This window comes from Barbus barbus (genome assembly GCF_936440315.1).
Source record: "Barbus barbus genome assembly, chromosome: 3".
In the NCBI taxonomy this organism is placed as follows: Eukaryota; Metazoa; Chordata; class Actinopteri; order Cypriniformes; family Cyprinidae; genus Barbus; species Barbus barbus.
In genome coordinates, this window is record NC_136731.1 from 29,982,493 (window position 1) to 29,998,755 (window position 16,263).

Here is a 16,263-nt window from a genome sequence, read left to right on the forward strand (position 1 = left end):
CATAAAATACTTAAATTAATGTGCGTCACAAAACTGAAGACCTGTTGCTTGTTTAAACGTAATAAAACCAAAGCGACTTTGTATGTTAATAAAATGGTCAGTTCTACAAAATATACTCAAATTAATCAGTTCATTTGGTTATCTCCGCTCATTGTGAATGGGACATGGATGAAAGAAAATGACCCAATTCAAATCATGAACAAAGCATTTAATTTTGTGAACTTGTAATATGTGTGTGTGTGTGTGTGTGTGTGTGTGTACGTACATTAGTTCCAAACTCACACAATTGGTTTGGCTGGTTGTGAAAAGGTATTAACAGACCTCACAACCGACATGCTCTACCAAACAGGGGTATTCACTCTTTTAAGGTAAACTGACAAGTACTCTTACTTGCAGTCGACTGAATATCAAGCTACAAGGGAAAAGTAGCACTTCTTCACTTTTATACAAGAAATAAAAAAATGCTAACAAAAAAACCCCCCAAAAGATGCCAATCAGGTGATATGAATCCTAGGACCTCATACAGAAGCACTCAGAGTCTTATTCTCTTGGTGACTTTATTATGCTTTTTAGCGTTATAAAAAAAGGGCAATAGCATGACAGGCCAGACAGAGGCGCTTGGTAACGATATGTACAAAGAGGAAGGAGGAGGAAGGGCAGGAATGCACAGGCCAGGGAATGACAACAGCTCACGACCCCGTCCTGATGACAGCATCTTATCAGAATTTTTCTGCCCAACATAAAAAGTCCAAGTATGCTGTCCACACGAGAGGTAGGCCTGGAGCAAGTCCAGGGGCTTCTTTAGGGGACTGGAGTTGGGGCTAAAACCGTTCGATTGGGGATGCAGGGAATCTTGTCAACACAATGGCCCCTGGATTGGCAAGGGAACTGAATCATTCTCATATCAGCTTTGCTCTATGAGAGATATATGTATATACATTTCAAATAGAGTTATAAATGCAAGTGAGTTTTTTTATTTCTTTGAAGATTCCCTGATGGCCCATTAGGCACAGCCAAGATACAAAGAAATGCATTACCAGCAAAAAAAAAAAGTGGAAAAAAAACAAGTGATCCCATAGTACTAGAAGTAATTTGTCCTTTGAGGAAGGTGGTAAAAAATGTCCAAGTGGAAGCCAGAGAGGACAAAAGCAGGAGTCAGTCCATTTTTGGGGTGTTAGACCTTTTTTGATGATGTCTTCATCACATCCCCCTCCCCTTCCCTCAGAGTCTGCCACACTGGCCATGCTCTCAGCTGCAGGGTCCAATGCTCAACCTGCACAAAAGAAAGAGCAGAGATCAGCTGAGATGAGTCATTTTTCAATGTAATGCCATGTCACTCTGAGAAGTATCAATATTATGCAAAAAGCACAACATGCACTTGCCTATGTCAATTTCTTGGCTTTGTTGTAGAGCGAGTCCACTACTTTGCTCATGTTCTGAATTGTTTCAAGGGCGGCTTCATATGTTTCGTCTACTGGAGGTTCGTCAAATACAATCAGGACACCTTCCCCTTGGTCAAGGATTCCTAAATGCATTGAGAAAACCACATAACTTAACGAACAAAATATTTAATTTTATAACAATGCATGTTTGACTGGGGCTGGGTAAAAATATAGACCATAACATAGAGCGCATCCAGTGAAGCCCAATTCCTGAAATGAATGACTCCTTTGAGCAAGTTCTTGTAATGATTTGTTTGATTAATTTCGGATGGTTTGAATCAGTCTGAAACACTGCTTTGTACACTGTAAAACCTAATGGTCAAACTTACTGAATTCCTTATTTTTCTTAAATATTACTAAAAGTTCATTGCATTTGCAAAAAGGTATGTCAACTCAACTGATTATATTAAGCAGAATGCAAACTGAATGAGTTAAAGATTTCTACCTCCCCAGCATGCTTCACTTTGGACTGTATAAGAATTTACATTAAAATTTAAATTTACAAACAGGGTTTTGAGTTTAATATATTAATGTTTTTAACTCCGTAACGTTTCATCTATACCAGGTATTTAAGCAGAGTTTATCGTTTCATTTTATATTAAGAAATGAAAGTAATATTAATTTTTTCATACTTAAATACTTAGAGGAAATCATTGGGTTACACAATGTATAAATTAACAGCATTGGCAGAGAATCTTTCATTTGTAACTAAATTATACCGAAATAAATCACAGAATCAAATGAAAATCAGAATCGAATATGTAAATCTGCATTTACACCCAGTCCTGTGTGTGACAGCACACTTATCAAATAAAAGACAAGGATGATGGCATACCATGGAATTTCTGGTCTAAAATCATCTGTGACAGTTTCCTTTCAACATCCCCCTGAAGAGATAATGGAAGAGAAGAGATGAGAATTGCTTAAAACAAAACTGCACACATTACTGACACACATGGCAGTAGAGGAACAGTGAGAATTTGCTTGCCATTTAAAAGTTTAAGGCAGAAGGTAGATGTTTTAACTGCAAATTAGAGGGAACGAGTCCTTACCTTGGAGAGTTTTATTAGCTCAGAAATGTGTTCCATCTGTTGGCATGGAAGAGCAATTTTAGTGCAATTTTAAGTGTTTTAAGCACACATCACCTCACACTGAGGTAAACCATGTCATTACCTGCACTCTGGAGAAGGGCTCAATGACCCTTATGAGGTTTTGTTCCAGCAGATTGTCGTAGAGTTTGGCCAGGTGGGTGCTGATGATGGGATCCTCCCGCAGCTCAGCTTTGTACTCTGTTAAAGCCTGAATGCAGATCAGACAGAAGGAAATTAAATATAAAAAAAAACAGCAGGTGGACTGAGAACGAGGTAACATTAAGTAAGAGAATCTGACGCACCTTCTCAAAGTCTGCAAGTGACCTGTTCTTGCTGGCTTGAGCCACACATTTAAGTGCATCTGTCTACAGAAAAAGAGACAGGAGAAGTTAATCCACATAATCTTCCGCCAACACAACAGAAAAACGTCACCTTGTCAAGCAGCAAACAGGGTGAGGTGCTGTGACTGAGTGCATATTAGAGGGCACTACAGGGTCATATAAAAGTGAAAATGGATGGATACTATGCAGCAGCAGTCTGCAATGTTATTTTAATTTCAGTCTAAGTACCAAGTGAGTTAGCAGGCTCTCTCAAAAACATGTTCCACCCCAGACTGTCATTTAATCAAAGTTTTACACTACTGTTCAAAAGTTTATTTTTTATTTTTTAATATATATATTTTTGAAAGAGGTCTCTTATGCTTAAAAAAGCTGCATCTATTTGATTAAAACAAACAAACAGTAATACTGTGAAATATTACTACATTTGAAAAATAACTTCTCTATTTGAATATATTGTAAGATGTAATTTATTCCTGTGTTGCACAGCTGCACCATGAGATTGAGCTCAGCTCAGACATCTACCTGTCTGCCAGCATATCTTAGGGCAAGCTTTCCACTGATCAGGGCCTGCACATCCTCTGGCCTGTTAAGACAAAGACATACAGGTTTAACGAGCTCAAAGTGTTTAAAGAAGAAAAAAAAGAAAATGCGAGAGACACTAGAAAAACCCAGGACTCACAAGTTGAGCATGATCTTGCAGAGGAGCATGTACTTAAGTGCAGTGATGGCACGGGGACTGTCAATAGAGTTATAGCCTTCAAAAGCCTCATAAAAGTATGAATATGCTGTCTTCCAGTCCTTCTCCTCAGCTGCGTGAGTAATGCCTGCAAGGGCAAAAAAAAACAAAGAGGATGTGATGCACTCAGTACAATAACTATATATAGGTATACCCAATACAAGCTCAAAAATTCCCCACATTGACAAATCGGGCAAATCCTTATAGTACGCATGATCTGTTTTCCCTCCATTTGCTCAGCTTACGTAATGCACATAACTATTAATTAAACATTTGCAGGAAGATGGCTCAGTCCCGATAATGCAGGATGAAGTATGGCTGCCCACTGATGCAGAGCAGAGCACGCGTTTTCAATTCTTTTCTACGGGAGTTGAATTCATGCTTTCACAGTGAACTGTGTGATTGACAGTGCACCGGAGAAAGCATTGAGAGCTTCGAAAAGGTTGGAAAATGCTTGACTTTATGCAAATATCAAGCCAAATGTTATGTGGCAGCAAAGCTGTGAGAAGCAGGTAGTGACATTTGTCATGAGTGTGTGCGCTAACGCCGTTTCAATCGATGCATGTGAATGTCTCACTGTTACAATACAAACAAATATGTTCTGACTGGCTGTAATTGTATCATGTTGCACAGCAATTTTGCTTTCAGTGTGGAGGGACAAATTAGGTGTCATGCCTGGTTAGGGCTTTGTGTGATACTAAGGGTCTTCTGTGGAAACGTACCTGACTGCATGTCTAGAGCAGCCTGCAGCTTTGGGGGGCAGTAGATGGCGTTTGCTGTGGTCCTGGCAGAGGTGAGAGCCGCTCTGGCCTTGGGCAAGTTGCTCAGTGCATGATATGTCTTGCTTTCCAGCAGCTGGAGCTCTACCAGCAGAGCTTTATCATCCATCTTCTTCAGCTCTTGCAGGAGCTGAGAGCCTAATTGATGAGGAAGAAGAGGAGGACAGTGGTTACAGACCGCAAGTACATCGCTCAAGCTTAAGAACATGAAAGTGTCAACAACGAGGGAAGATCTTGTCAGGGACTCACCAAGCTGTAGAGCCTCTTGGTAACATTTGGTGTCAAAGTATAAAGAGACCAGACGGGCCTAAAGGATTGAAGTAACAGTGATAAGATTTTTTTTTTTCTCTGCATGTCGAACTCAAATCCTTTTTGTTTTTAGTAGCTCTGACAGCAAAACCATAAATAGAATCCAGTGTTTGCAAGCACTATCCAAATAGCACTGATATATGGTTTTAATTCTGATTAAAATCTGATATGGACGCATACTATAGCATATTAGAATGATTCGTGAAGGATCATGTGACACCAAAGACTGGAGTAATGATGCTGAAAATTCAGCTTGGTCACCATAGGAATAAATTAAATATAAAAAAATAAATATACAACATATTTAAACAGAAAACAGTTATTTTACATTGCAATAATATTTCACAATATTACTGCTCTTACTGTGTTTGATCAACTAAATACAGCCTTTATAGCATTAAAGACCTTTTAAAAACTTTTGAACGGTGGTCTACTCAACATCACAAAAAATGCACAATATTGTTTTGAATTTGTGTTTGAATACAGTCATATTCTCACAATCCTTCCTCATACAGCGAACTAGTGAGAGTCATGTAACAAACACATGACCAGTTAAATACCAGTCACTTTACCTTGGTACAAACATCAGTAACACATTGTCCAAACTCAACATAAAACAAACAAGTTACCGAGTGCACCATTTGAAAAAACTACATATAGCAACATTTTAATGGTGATATTTGCTGAAGCCTCTGATTTACAAAACTAGATGTGCTCACCTCCAGGGCCTGTCGTAGGAAGGTCCTCTTCTCTGATTTGGCCCATTCAATGCACTCCAAACACAACTCCACCTCCTGACCAGTAGCTGCCTCCATGTCCAAGAACATATCGAGCAGAGAGCGCACCAACCGTGCTGCCTTTGCTTTGCTGATGGAGTTCAGGAATGGTCGGACATACTTCAGCAAACCTCCCAATTCTGCAAAATACCAATACATGCACAATAGGTACTAACCTTGAGAAAAATGACAGCTGACAGAAAAGTGGCCTTCAAAAACATTAGATCCATTAATATGCGTGTATGCTGATTGGGCCATGATGACCCACTAGTCAAAGATGTTTACCAGCAGCTTGTCCAGTCTTGGCCAGCAGTCCGCCCAGCTCCAAGATACTCTGTTCTTTGACATGCACAGCCTCTTCATCATCGTCTTGGATGTCTCGTTTGACTGTGAATGCATATAAAGTAGATAATTTTACTATTAAATTTAATTGTGTAGAGCCAAACATTTCCTACTGTAAATATATCAAAACTTAATTTTTGTTTAGTAATATGCATTGTTAAGAATTTCATTTGGACAACTTTAAAGGCGATTTTCTACATATATATATATATATTTTTTTTTTTACCCTCAGATTCCATATTTTCAAACACTTGTATCTCGGCCAAATATTGTCCTAACAAACCATAAATCAATGGAAAGCTTTTTTATTCAGCTTTCAGATGATGTATAAATCTCAATTTTTTAAAAAACAAATTGACACTTATTACTGGTTTTGTGGTCCAAGGTCACATTTATTATACGAAGAGGTTTAAAAAAGGTTAAAACCCTTGAAACATGATATTCTGCTGCAGATAAACAAAATATGGCGTGGTATGCTATCAAATGATCCGTGACAAACTAACACATATCAAACTTCATGCCAAACTAAACTTGCTGACACTGACATATTATAGCATAACTAAGCAATAAGAGAAAAAAAGTATCTGACCACTGGCTGTAAATCTAAAGTTATGTTTTTATGACGTAGTTGAAATGACTATTCTTGACATTAATTGTCTTTCCGATGATAATTCATACCTAAATGTTAGCAAACAGAAAGTCACTTGCTTGCGAAGCTAATTCAGTTGTCAGTTAATTCAGTTTGCAAAGTTGTGGCAGTTCCTTCAAACGTAACGTTAATATGAAAAACGTCTGTCGTTTCTCTAATTGTACATAATTCCCCATACTTAGGAGGCCCATCACCTAAACACAAACATTGATTTATCCCTGTTTTTCCAAATACATTGAGATGATCACTACATGGGGATTCGCGTTCATTGAGAACTGAAGCTAGCTGATTGGCTAACTGTTTACACTGATGGCAGTTCACTGAAAATAGTCTTTTCTTCCACTACAGACTACAAGCAATAAAACTACTTTTGAGGACAAAGTCTGAAAGAGCGCAACAGCTCGTTTATAAAGCTAACCTTTAGTAAAATCGCAGTGTATTTGTCCAGCTATAGTCTTTCTCACGCCTGTCACAGTGAGTCAGCAGCATGAAACCGGCTAACACATTTAGCTGCAAATCACATGAGGGACATGGCCCGTGTGTTGAAAGCACAGTTTCTTCTGCTAAAACAGCACAAGCGGTTACAAAGCCAGCGGGACAGAAGACGCTTACCTATGGCATGTAAAATGTCAATGGACGCATCCCGATCCGTACTGATCAGCGACTGTGCTCTCTGAAACTCTACCGCCGCAGCCGCCATCTTACCAATTCCCCAATTGCCTGATTCACATAACAATCATCACCACACACGCTACCGGAAGCGCCGCCGAGGCACGCTGGGAGATTGAGTTCACAGAGGCAGCGGGCTGAAAGACTCACTCCAGGAGGCTGTGCTGGGTTTTGGGTTTAGCTGATCAGAAATACAGTTTTTTACAATCTCGACCCATTTTTAAAAAATGATTTTCAAACTTCACACAGTGAGTGAGCTCAACAGCAATCTATGTAGGTTAAGATAAACTGTGGATCATTTTCAACTGCTTTTCAAATATTTTCAAATACATTTAGTGAGGACATTTTTTCCATTTACAGTGGTGGCCAAAATTTTTAGAACACTTGGCATATTTAAGAGGTTTCAGAAGTTTTTATTGAATTGGCCATTACAATACCCATAAAACCATAGACGTAATCATAAAACGAACTGGAACTGCAATGGAAGGAATCTGCTGGAACATTGGACTGGCCCCCTCAAAGACCTCAACCCCATCAAGCAAATTTGGGGCGAGTTGGAAAGTAAACTGGACAGATCTATTGTACATTCAAAGGAAAGCCTTGAGTTACAGAAGGCATGGGATTACATTAGTGTTGAAGCTCTCAGGAAATATATTGACACTATGCCAGAGAGAGGTGCTGCTGTTATTGCTGCAAAAAGTGGATAAAAACAGTACAACTATCTGCATGTTTCATGAACATTATGAAATGAAATCATGTTTTGGAGGCAAAAAAGGTCAATATTTTCAGATCTGTCAGGTGTTCTAACAATTTTGGCCACCACTGTATATATATCTTATTCTTTTCTTTTCTCACTCAGACACAGCCACCACAAAAATTCTTCAAACTCAAGTTTAAAACCTTATACCATATTGAAAAAAATAAATAAAATAAAATAATAATAATAATAATTATAGATAGAAGCTAGTTTTTAATCAACTTAAGAATAATTTTGTAGGCTACTGTAATATAAATAGATAGATAGACAGATATTTGTCACACTTAAAAGATTCAGATCATCAAACAAATTTTAATATTACACAAAGATAACCCGAGTAAATACAAAATGCAGTTTTGAAATAATGATTTCATTTATTAAGGGAAAAAATCTGTCCAAACCTACCTGGCCCTACATGAAAAATGAATTGCCCCCTAAATCTAATAACTGGTTGTGCAACCCTTTGCAGCAACAACTGCAATCAAGCATTTGCGATAACTGGCAACTGGCAAATGTTTAATCATGAAAGAACTGTGATTAACCGCATTATTTTAGAAATCTGAGTTAAATTTCACTAGCCAAACCCAGGCCTGATTACTGCCAGACCTGTTGAATCAAGAAATCACTTAAATAGAACCTGTCTGACAAAGTGAAGCATGCTTAAAGAGCAACACATCATGCTGCAATCTAAAGAAATTCAAGAACAGATGAGAAAAAAAATTGTTGACGTATCAGTCTGGAAAGGGTTATATAGCCATTTCTAAGGCTTTGGGAGTCCAGCGAACCATGGTCAGAGCCATTATCCACAAATGGAGAAAACTTGGAACAGTGATGAACCTTCCCAGGAGTGGCCGGCCTACCAAAATTACTCCAAGAGCACAATAACAGCTCATCAAGGAGGTCATAAAAGAACCCAGAACAACATCTAAAGAACTGCAGGCCTCACTTACCTCAATTAAGGTCAGTGTTCATGATTCAACAATAAGAAAGAGACTGGGCCAAGGCAGAAGCCATCACTAACCAAAAAGAACACAAAGGCTCATCTCACATCTGCCGAAAAATATCTTGATTATCCACAAGACTTTTGGGGAAATATTGTGTGGACTGATGAGACAAGTTGAACTTTTTGGAAGGTGTGTGTCCTGTTACATCTGGCGTAAAACCAACACAGGATTTCATAAAAAGAGCATCATGCCAACAGTCAAACATGGTGGTGGTAGTGTGATGGTCTGGGGCTGCTTTGCAGCTTCAGGACCTAGACAACTTGCCATAATTGATTGAACAATGAATTCTGCACTCTATCAGAAAATCCTAAAGGAGAATGTCCGGCCGTCAGTTTGTGACCTCAAGCTGAAGCACACTTGGGTTATGCAGCAGGACAATGATCCCAAACACACCATCAAGTGAGCTCAACAACATGAATGGCTCAAGAAAAACAAAATTGAGATTTTGGAGTGGCCAAGTCAAAGTCCAGACTTAAATCCGATTGAGATGCTGTGGCATGACCTTAAATAGTCCTTTCATGCTTTAAAACCCTCCAGTGTGGCTGAATTAAAACAATTCTGCAAAGAAGAGTGGGGCAAAATTCATCTACAGCGATGTGAAAGACTCGTTGCCAGTTATTGCAAATGTTTGATTGCAGTTGTTGCTGCAAAGTGTTGCACAACTAGTTGTTAGATTCAGGGGGCAATTACTTTTTCATGTAGTCCCAGGCAGGTTTGGACAGCTTTTTCCCTTAATAAATAAAATCATTATTTCAAAACTGCATTTTGTATTTACTCGGATTATCTTTGTGTAATCATTTTTCTTAAATGGGTGTGTAGAGTATTTACAGAGTGTTAACATTTAGTTTTAGTTACTTTTTCTTATTTGTAAGTCGCTTTGGATAAAAGCGTCTGCTAAATGACTAAAAGTAAAAAGTAAAGAGTGTAAAGACCATCGACTCTACCGTGCGACTCCACCGGGCTAGGACACCGGCAAAGGATATAAGAATCGCTTTTTATTTTTATTTTATTTATTTATTTTTTTCCCTTTTTATGTTTACTATTGAAATGTTGTTGCATGCATTTGCCAATTTTATTTCATTTCTGTATTTTCTTAAATGGGTGTGTATAGAGTATTTACAGAGTGTTAACTTTTAGTTTTAGTTACTTTTTCTTATTTGTAAGTCGCTTTGGATAAACGCGTCTGCTAAATGACTAAAAGTAAAAGTAAAGTAAAAGTATTAAAATTAGTTTGATGATCTGAATCATTCAAGTGTTCAAGTTCAAGTTCAAGTTTATTTGTATAGCGCTTTTTACGATACAAATCGTTGCAAAGCAGCTCTACAGGAAATTAAGTTTCCACAATATATTTATATGTTGCAGAACCTTAATATATTTAACTTATGGCAAAATGTGGTAATTCTGTGTGTTGTCTGAGCATTGGCATCCTCTGAGGTCCTCTGAGGGGTTGGCATTATCTTTTCTCAGGTGTTCGGTCATCTCAGATCATTTAAGGGTAGGATCCAGACTGAAGCTTCTGTAATTCCTAGTTACCACGGGATGTTAAGTGTAACAAATATGTAAAAAAAATAAAAAAATAAAAACTTTTTCACACCACGATAGATAGATAGATAGATAGATAGATAGATAGATAGATAGATAGATAGATAGATAGATAGATAGATAGATAGATAGATAGATAGATAGATAGACAGGTCCTGATTATAGGTGGGATGGGATAAGCTTAAAAATATTAGCATAAAAGGGTGTAAAACACTGGGGTGGGTCAACATTTTAAGAAAACTATTGCTTACTTTTAAAAAGTGAGAGCAGGATGATTGGATAAGCATGAGAGATGGAGAGAGTGTGTGGGTGGGTGTGAGAGAGCGATCAGAGGGGGATGGGGTTGCCCATTCATGTCACTGCGCCACTGAGGTCTACAAAGCCTCGGCGGACATTACGGCGGAGTCTCGAGCGTTGTGTGTGAAACTTTCCACACTCTCTGGTTCTTGATTAAAGACTCTAATCTGTCAACAGCTGGCCCGTCATAAAAAAACAGGGCGTCTAAAGTTAAAAGTCTACCTTTCATGTTCAAGCTCAGGTAGCGCTATAACAGATGCTGGTGCTGTGGACAGCGCACACATGAAGCATGGACAGATAACCAGAGGGAGCTCAGTCACCCATCTGAGATTCAGCATCTCCAACGAGAGAGCCCCGATGCCCCCCTCTCGAGAAAAATAGCGCTCAATGAACGCAATTCATCGACTTCATTTAAGGATTAGTCTTGCACGGACCTTTATTTTTACGCATTTCCAGTTACATTCAAGCCTAGCGTGTTATTCCTCCGCCTGCGCAGTTCTACGACAAGATCACAGACGGGCAGATGTGCAACAGACCCGAGATTGACTGTGATGAACGAGAAACAACAAAATTGCCCTGTATCGAGGGTTTATGTGGGAAGACGTGGCGGGCATCTGGGAAGTAACCTTAGCAACCGGAGAATCTTGAACCCTGCATAGTTGCTTTAAGTAGAAGCATTATTTAATCGCTGACGTCCCATTTTCAGAACCTTGGACAACGACGAGCACGTTCCACAGTGCGACACGCTGAGGGAAAAAGGGGATAATCGACGAATATTTCTATATTCACCTATATATATATATTCTACATTTATCACCGCGAGGAAGACGTATTGATTAGTAAGTAAGAAACCCATTTTATGTATAGCCTATAACCTATTTATGCTGGTTTTTTAATCAAATGATGTTCATTTCAAAAACGATTTTTTTCACACGAGCCCGTCGTTATAAAGATGCTATCTTGATTTACGACTGCTTGTTTTGTTTGCAGCGTGATGTTCTCATTTCCTCGTGTTGACCCACTAATTTTAAAAAGCTCGATAAATTATGAGTACCAAAACGCGCTAAGGCTTAAATGTAATCATTTGTAAGTCAGCAAACAATGACCAATTTGCACCGAGAGGGATTTTTCTTACGAATGGATATGAATTGGGAATAAATGTGTTTAGCCTACATTCTCGCCTTCCATTTTGAAGCTAAGATGGATGCTTTCGCATATTCTGCTGAATCTCCTGGTGAATCGCATACCAGCGGTAGAGTTCAGTAAAAAAAAGAGAAATCTACCTGTATCTGTATCAAAAAATAATTGTAATATTTTTACATTTGGTTTTCTAGACATACTGAAACTTGAACGCGAATGTTCTGTTTAAGTGGTGATTGTGGTTTCATCAAAATCACAGTTTAATTTAGAACAGTATTGTGTCTCTAAACATTCATATTTATTTATTTTATGGGCAGATTCTGTATCTAAAGACCCCGTAATAATCAAGGCAACATGGGAACTGTACTCTCAGTCTCCCCGAGCTACCGAAAGGCAGGCCTGTTTGATGAAATACCACCCCCTCTGGCACATTATACAGCTGTGCAGAACAGTAAAAATGCCAAGGACAAGAGCTTGAAGCGTCAGTCGTTCATCAATGTCCTGCCATGGAAGCGCATCGTGGCAGCTTCGGCCAAGAGAAAAGGTTCTAAGAAGCTGGCCTCTGGGGACAGTCAGGATGAAGAGAGCGTGGGCACGCTCAACAGCCAAAACCTGAAGAAATCCCAGTCCTGTGCCAACCTCGCCGGCTTCACCCAGGAGCCGGCCGTGAGCTCCATTCCCACCTCCAAAACCACCGCCAATGTGGCCTCCACTGCGAAGAGGACCTCCATCACCGGATTGGTGGGCCAAGCAGCCAACGCGGGTACACCCAAAAGAGTGATCGTGCAGGCTTCCACCAGCGAGCTCCTGAGGAGCCTGGGCGAGTTTCTGTGCCGACGCTGCTACCGACTGAAGCGGCTCTCCCCTGCCGACCCCGTTCTGTGGTTGCGCAGCGTGGACCGCTCCCTTCTGTTGCAGGGCTGGCAGGACCAGGGCTTCATCACCCCGGCTAACGTGGTCTTCCTCTACATGCTCTGCCGTGAGGTCATTTCAGCCGAGGTGTCCAGTGAGCGCGAGCTACAGGCCGAGCTGCTCACTTGTCTCTACCTGTCTTACTCCTACATGGGAAACGAGATTTCATACCCGCTCAAGCCCTTCCTGGTGGAGACGGATAAGGATGCCTTCTGGAATCGCAGTCTGGCGATCATCAACCGCATGAGTAGCAGAATGCTCCAGCTTAACTCTGACCCACACTACTTCACGCAGGTTTTCGCTGACCTGAAAAACGAAAGTCAAAAGGAGGAGGAGAGCCGGCTGCTTATAGGCCTGGATCGATAAGTAAGGCGCTTGTGCATAAACAGAAAAAGAATGTGCATAAAACGTTTGTGCACAGAAAAAAACATTGTTTTCTTTCTTTTTTACAAAAACACTTTAGTGTCATTAGTATTAAAAAGCTTCAGAGAATATTTTTGAAGCTTATTTGTAGCAATGAATGCGACTAGATTGGCCATTCTAAGGAATAGTTCACCTACAAATAAAAATGTGCATTTTTACTCATCCTCAGGCCACCCAAGAGAGATGAGTTTGTTTCACTTGCTCATTAATGGATCCTCTGCAGTGAATGGGTGCCATCAGAATGATAGTCCAAACTGCTTATAAAGATATCACAGTAATCCACAAGACTCCAGCCAATCAATAAATGTCTTGCGAAGTTAAAAGCTGTGTGTTTGTAATAAATAAATTCATCAGTAAGGGTTTCATCTTAAATACGAGTTCTCTATCCATGTTATTGCTTTCTCCAGTGATCAGGAGAGAAATTTGCACCAATAAAGCACTATTTACAAACAAAAACTGTTCAAAACCATGCTAAACAAAGATGTTGGTGGATTTTGATGTGAGATTTTGACTCATTATGGACTCTCTGACGGCACCCATTCACTGCAGAGGATTTATTGGTGAGCAAGTAATGTAATGCCAAATCTGTTTCGATGAACAAACAAATTAATCTACATCTTGGATGGTCTGAGGGTGAGCAAATGTTCAGCAAATTTTTATTTGTGCGCGAACTATTCCTTTAAGATCTGACCAAGATGCAGGACGACACCTTGCCAACCAACAAGGTGTTCATTGACTGGTCGTGCGGCGTTCCTGAGTTCAACGAATCAACTGCAGGATATACCGACCGTGCAGCATGTTGACCTTTCCATGTGATTCTATCCATACACAAACATGAGCAGCAGTCTTTATGACTCCCAATAAAAAAATGCTTCTTGACTCACAACAAAGACTGAACGGCATGAATTGAAAAGCTCAGCTTGTGCTGTATACTTACAGCTTGCCGTGCTCACAACAGAGTGAGTAGTTTGAAAACGAGAGCCAAGTTAGCAACACTTTCAAAATTATACAAACCAAAGACTCTAGATTGACCTTCTACGATTTCTACATTCACATAAATCCTACAGATTGATGAAGTGCTATATATGAGGACCATGAACTGCTGCTCTTGCATGGCATCATGTTTTCAACATGTTATGTTTGTTTAGCATATCTTAGTGGCCTTTAAAGAAGGTCTGGGACTTAAACTGCTGCAGGTTTGAGGCCATTTGTTGAAGTGGTCTGTCCAAACATACATCAGTTGTTGTTAATGACATTTTATATTAAGGAACTTTATTATGCTTTATGAGCTAAAATGATTCACAATTTGTGATGAAGAAATGACCACACCGCTTCCAACTTTCACCTTGAGAAGGAGACTTGTTTTCCAAGTTGCACTACCTTGTCATTGTGAAAAGAACTGAAATGTCTAATAGGGAACAAACAAAAGGAGAGGTAGATATTTTATGTATTTTCAGCAGCAAGTACTGTATGTTCTTATACGGGTGTTAATGCATGCTTCTTTGACAGACCACACACTTTTTAAAAGATCTTTGTTTATGATTTGATGGTCACAGTTTTTGTATGACGTTCTTTTGGACGGTGTTCCAAAAATAATGTGCCATAAAAACGTAAAAGTTATAAAAGTCAGCTAGAAGTACACTAAGTTTTTGTAGCCTTCTCATTAGGAAAGGGATATTTTTGAAGGAGCAAAGGAGAAGGGGCATTATAGAAAGACTTGAGTAGGAGACATACAATGTCACAAATATTTTGTTAAAAAAGAAAGGAAAACGTGCTTGTATTGTTAGAAAATCAACATTGTTTTCAGTCCATAATAGATTCAGAATACTATTTTCATAATTATGCGTACATAAAAACAAAACCATACAGTTATTTTAAATACACAAAAGCCCTATATCACATACAAAAAAAACCCTCTAGGGTCACATGGGTCACATGCAAAATTGCCATTGTTAAAACCATTGTTATTTAAGTCAAAAAAGGGTTATTTCACAGTTTTAAGTCAGCCTGTCAAAAGAAAGCACTTACAAAAATTTTGCCCAAAACACTCATTTTTAGTCTTCTTTTTTTCTGCAATTTAATGCGCTCTCACATATCTGATAGAGTATTAACAAATTTGAAAGCACAGTTGATTTGATTTTACTTCCATAATTTGACACACATTACAAACCAGTGTTAGTAGTAGATTGGTTGCTGATGAGATGTTTTGAAGTGGTGTAATCAGTAATCATCCTGAGAACGAGGTGTAGTCGTTCCTGTGAATGAGAGATTTTCATCAGCATTCTCTCCATACATTGTTCACTCACTCTTCATGCGACATGAGGACAAGCGAAGTTTTTGTTAAAGGTGATGAACAGTAATGAAGGAGGGACTTTAAAACAGTTCACAGGTATAATATTAACATTTGCAAAGGGGCGTTTGAATAGATTTTCTTAAGAGTCTTAAGAGGCCTCTATAGAAGTACAGCAGCTTTTCAATATGCAAATGATAAGATACTGATGAAATGTAAGATACTAAGATGAATTACCTGCAGCACACAAAAACTGATCAAATCAACTCAGATGGCAGGTCAATGTTTAGCAATATGCATATTTGAAGTTTTAAAGATCAATGACAAACAAAAGCTAACAGACCACAGTCTTTAAACCCATTTATTTGTCTTTTGTAAGTTTTTTTTTTTTTAGTTGATGTATGGGATCATTTAAACACAAGGCTATTTACATATTTCTGATCATTTGCTGATACTGCATTTACATTTATCCCCCATATTTTGTGTCTGGCTTCATTCTGATAAAACATTCTGATGGTGCTATTAATGAAGATATCACATTTTACCCATAACAAGACCTTTCTCATTGGTTAGCTGAATGTAGTTAAGTTTTGTACATAGGGCAAAAAGACTGTACTTGCATTGATGCTACAATGGCTCCATTGGTAGAACGGGATACAGGATGTGATGATAACAGACCATAACAGATTGGGGTGGAGAAAGACCATTAATTACAGCAACTCTGTTCTAGTCATAGATAATGAAAGAGGCCAAATTGTGTTATT

The 16,263-nt window shown here is 38.9% G+C and overlaps 2 protein-coding genes across 2 annotated transcripts; one reads left to right on the forward strand and one right to left on the reverse strand.

Moving 5' to 3' along the window:
- Positions 1-136: 136 nt before the first annotated feature.
- LOC306851197 (26S proteasome non-ATPase regulatory subunit 11A-like) lies at positions 137-7,388 on the reverse strand. Its single transcript, XM_079387345.1, has 13 exons — positions 7,078-7,388; positions 5,760-5,861; positions 5,418-5,614; positions 4,639-4,696; positions 4,333-4,527; positions 3,554-3,698; positions 3,397-3,457; positions 2,836-2,898; positions 2,616-2,741; positions 2,495-2,530; positions 2,278-2,329; positions 1,383-1,525; positions 137-1,273 (listed from the first exon to the last, which is right to left on the reverse strand). The coding sequence occupies exons 1-12, from the start codon at positions 7,163-7,165 to the stop codon at positions 1,383-1,385; spliced, it is 1,266 nt and encodes a 421-aa protein (XP_079243471.1). The 5' UTR covers positions 7,166-7,388; the 3' UTR covers positions 137-1,273.
- Positions 7,389-12,228: 4,840 nt separating this feature from the next.
- Positions 12,229-13,152, forward strand: cdk5r1a (cyclin dependent kinase 5, regulatory subunit 1a (p35); the record flags this gene model as incomplete). Its single annotated transcript, XM_079401628.1, has 1 exon — positions 12,229-13,152. The coding sequence occupies one exon, from the start codon at positions 12,229-12,231 to the stop codon at positions 13,150-13,152; it is 924 nt and encodes a 307-aa protein (XP_079257754.1).
- Positions 13,153-16,263: the final 3,111 nt, after the last annotated feature.

Bases quoted from the DNA above. Each gene is read 5' to 3' on its own strand.
- LOC306851197 (XM_079387345.1), bottom strand. From the start codon at position 7,165: ATGGCGGCTGCGGCGGTAGAGTTTCAGAGAGCACAGTCGCTGATCAGT. The intron at 5,615-5,759 runs GTAAACATCTTT...GGTATTTTGCAG, and splicing joins CAAGACTGGACAAGCTGCTG to AATTGGGAGGTTTGCTGAAG. The intron at 1,526-2,277 runs GTATGCCATCAT...CAATGCATTTAG, and splicing joins TTTAGACCAGAAATTCCATG to GAATCCTTGACCAAGGGGAA.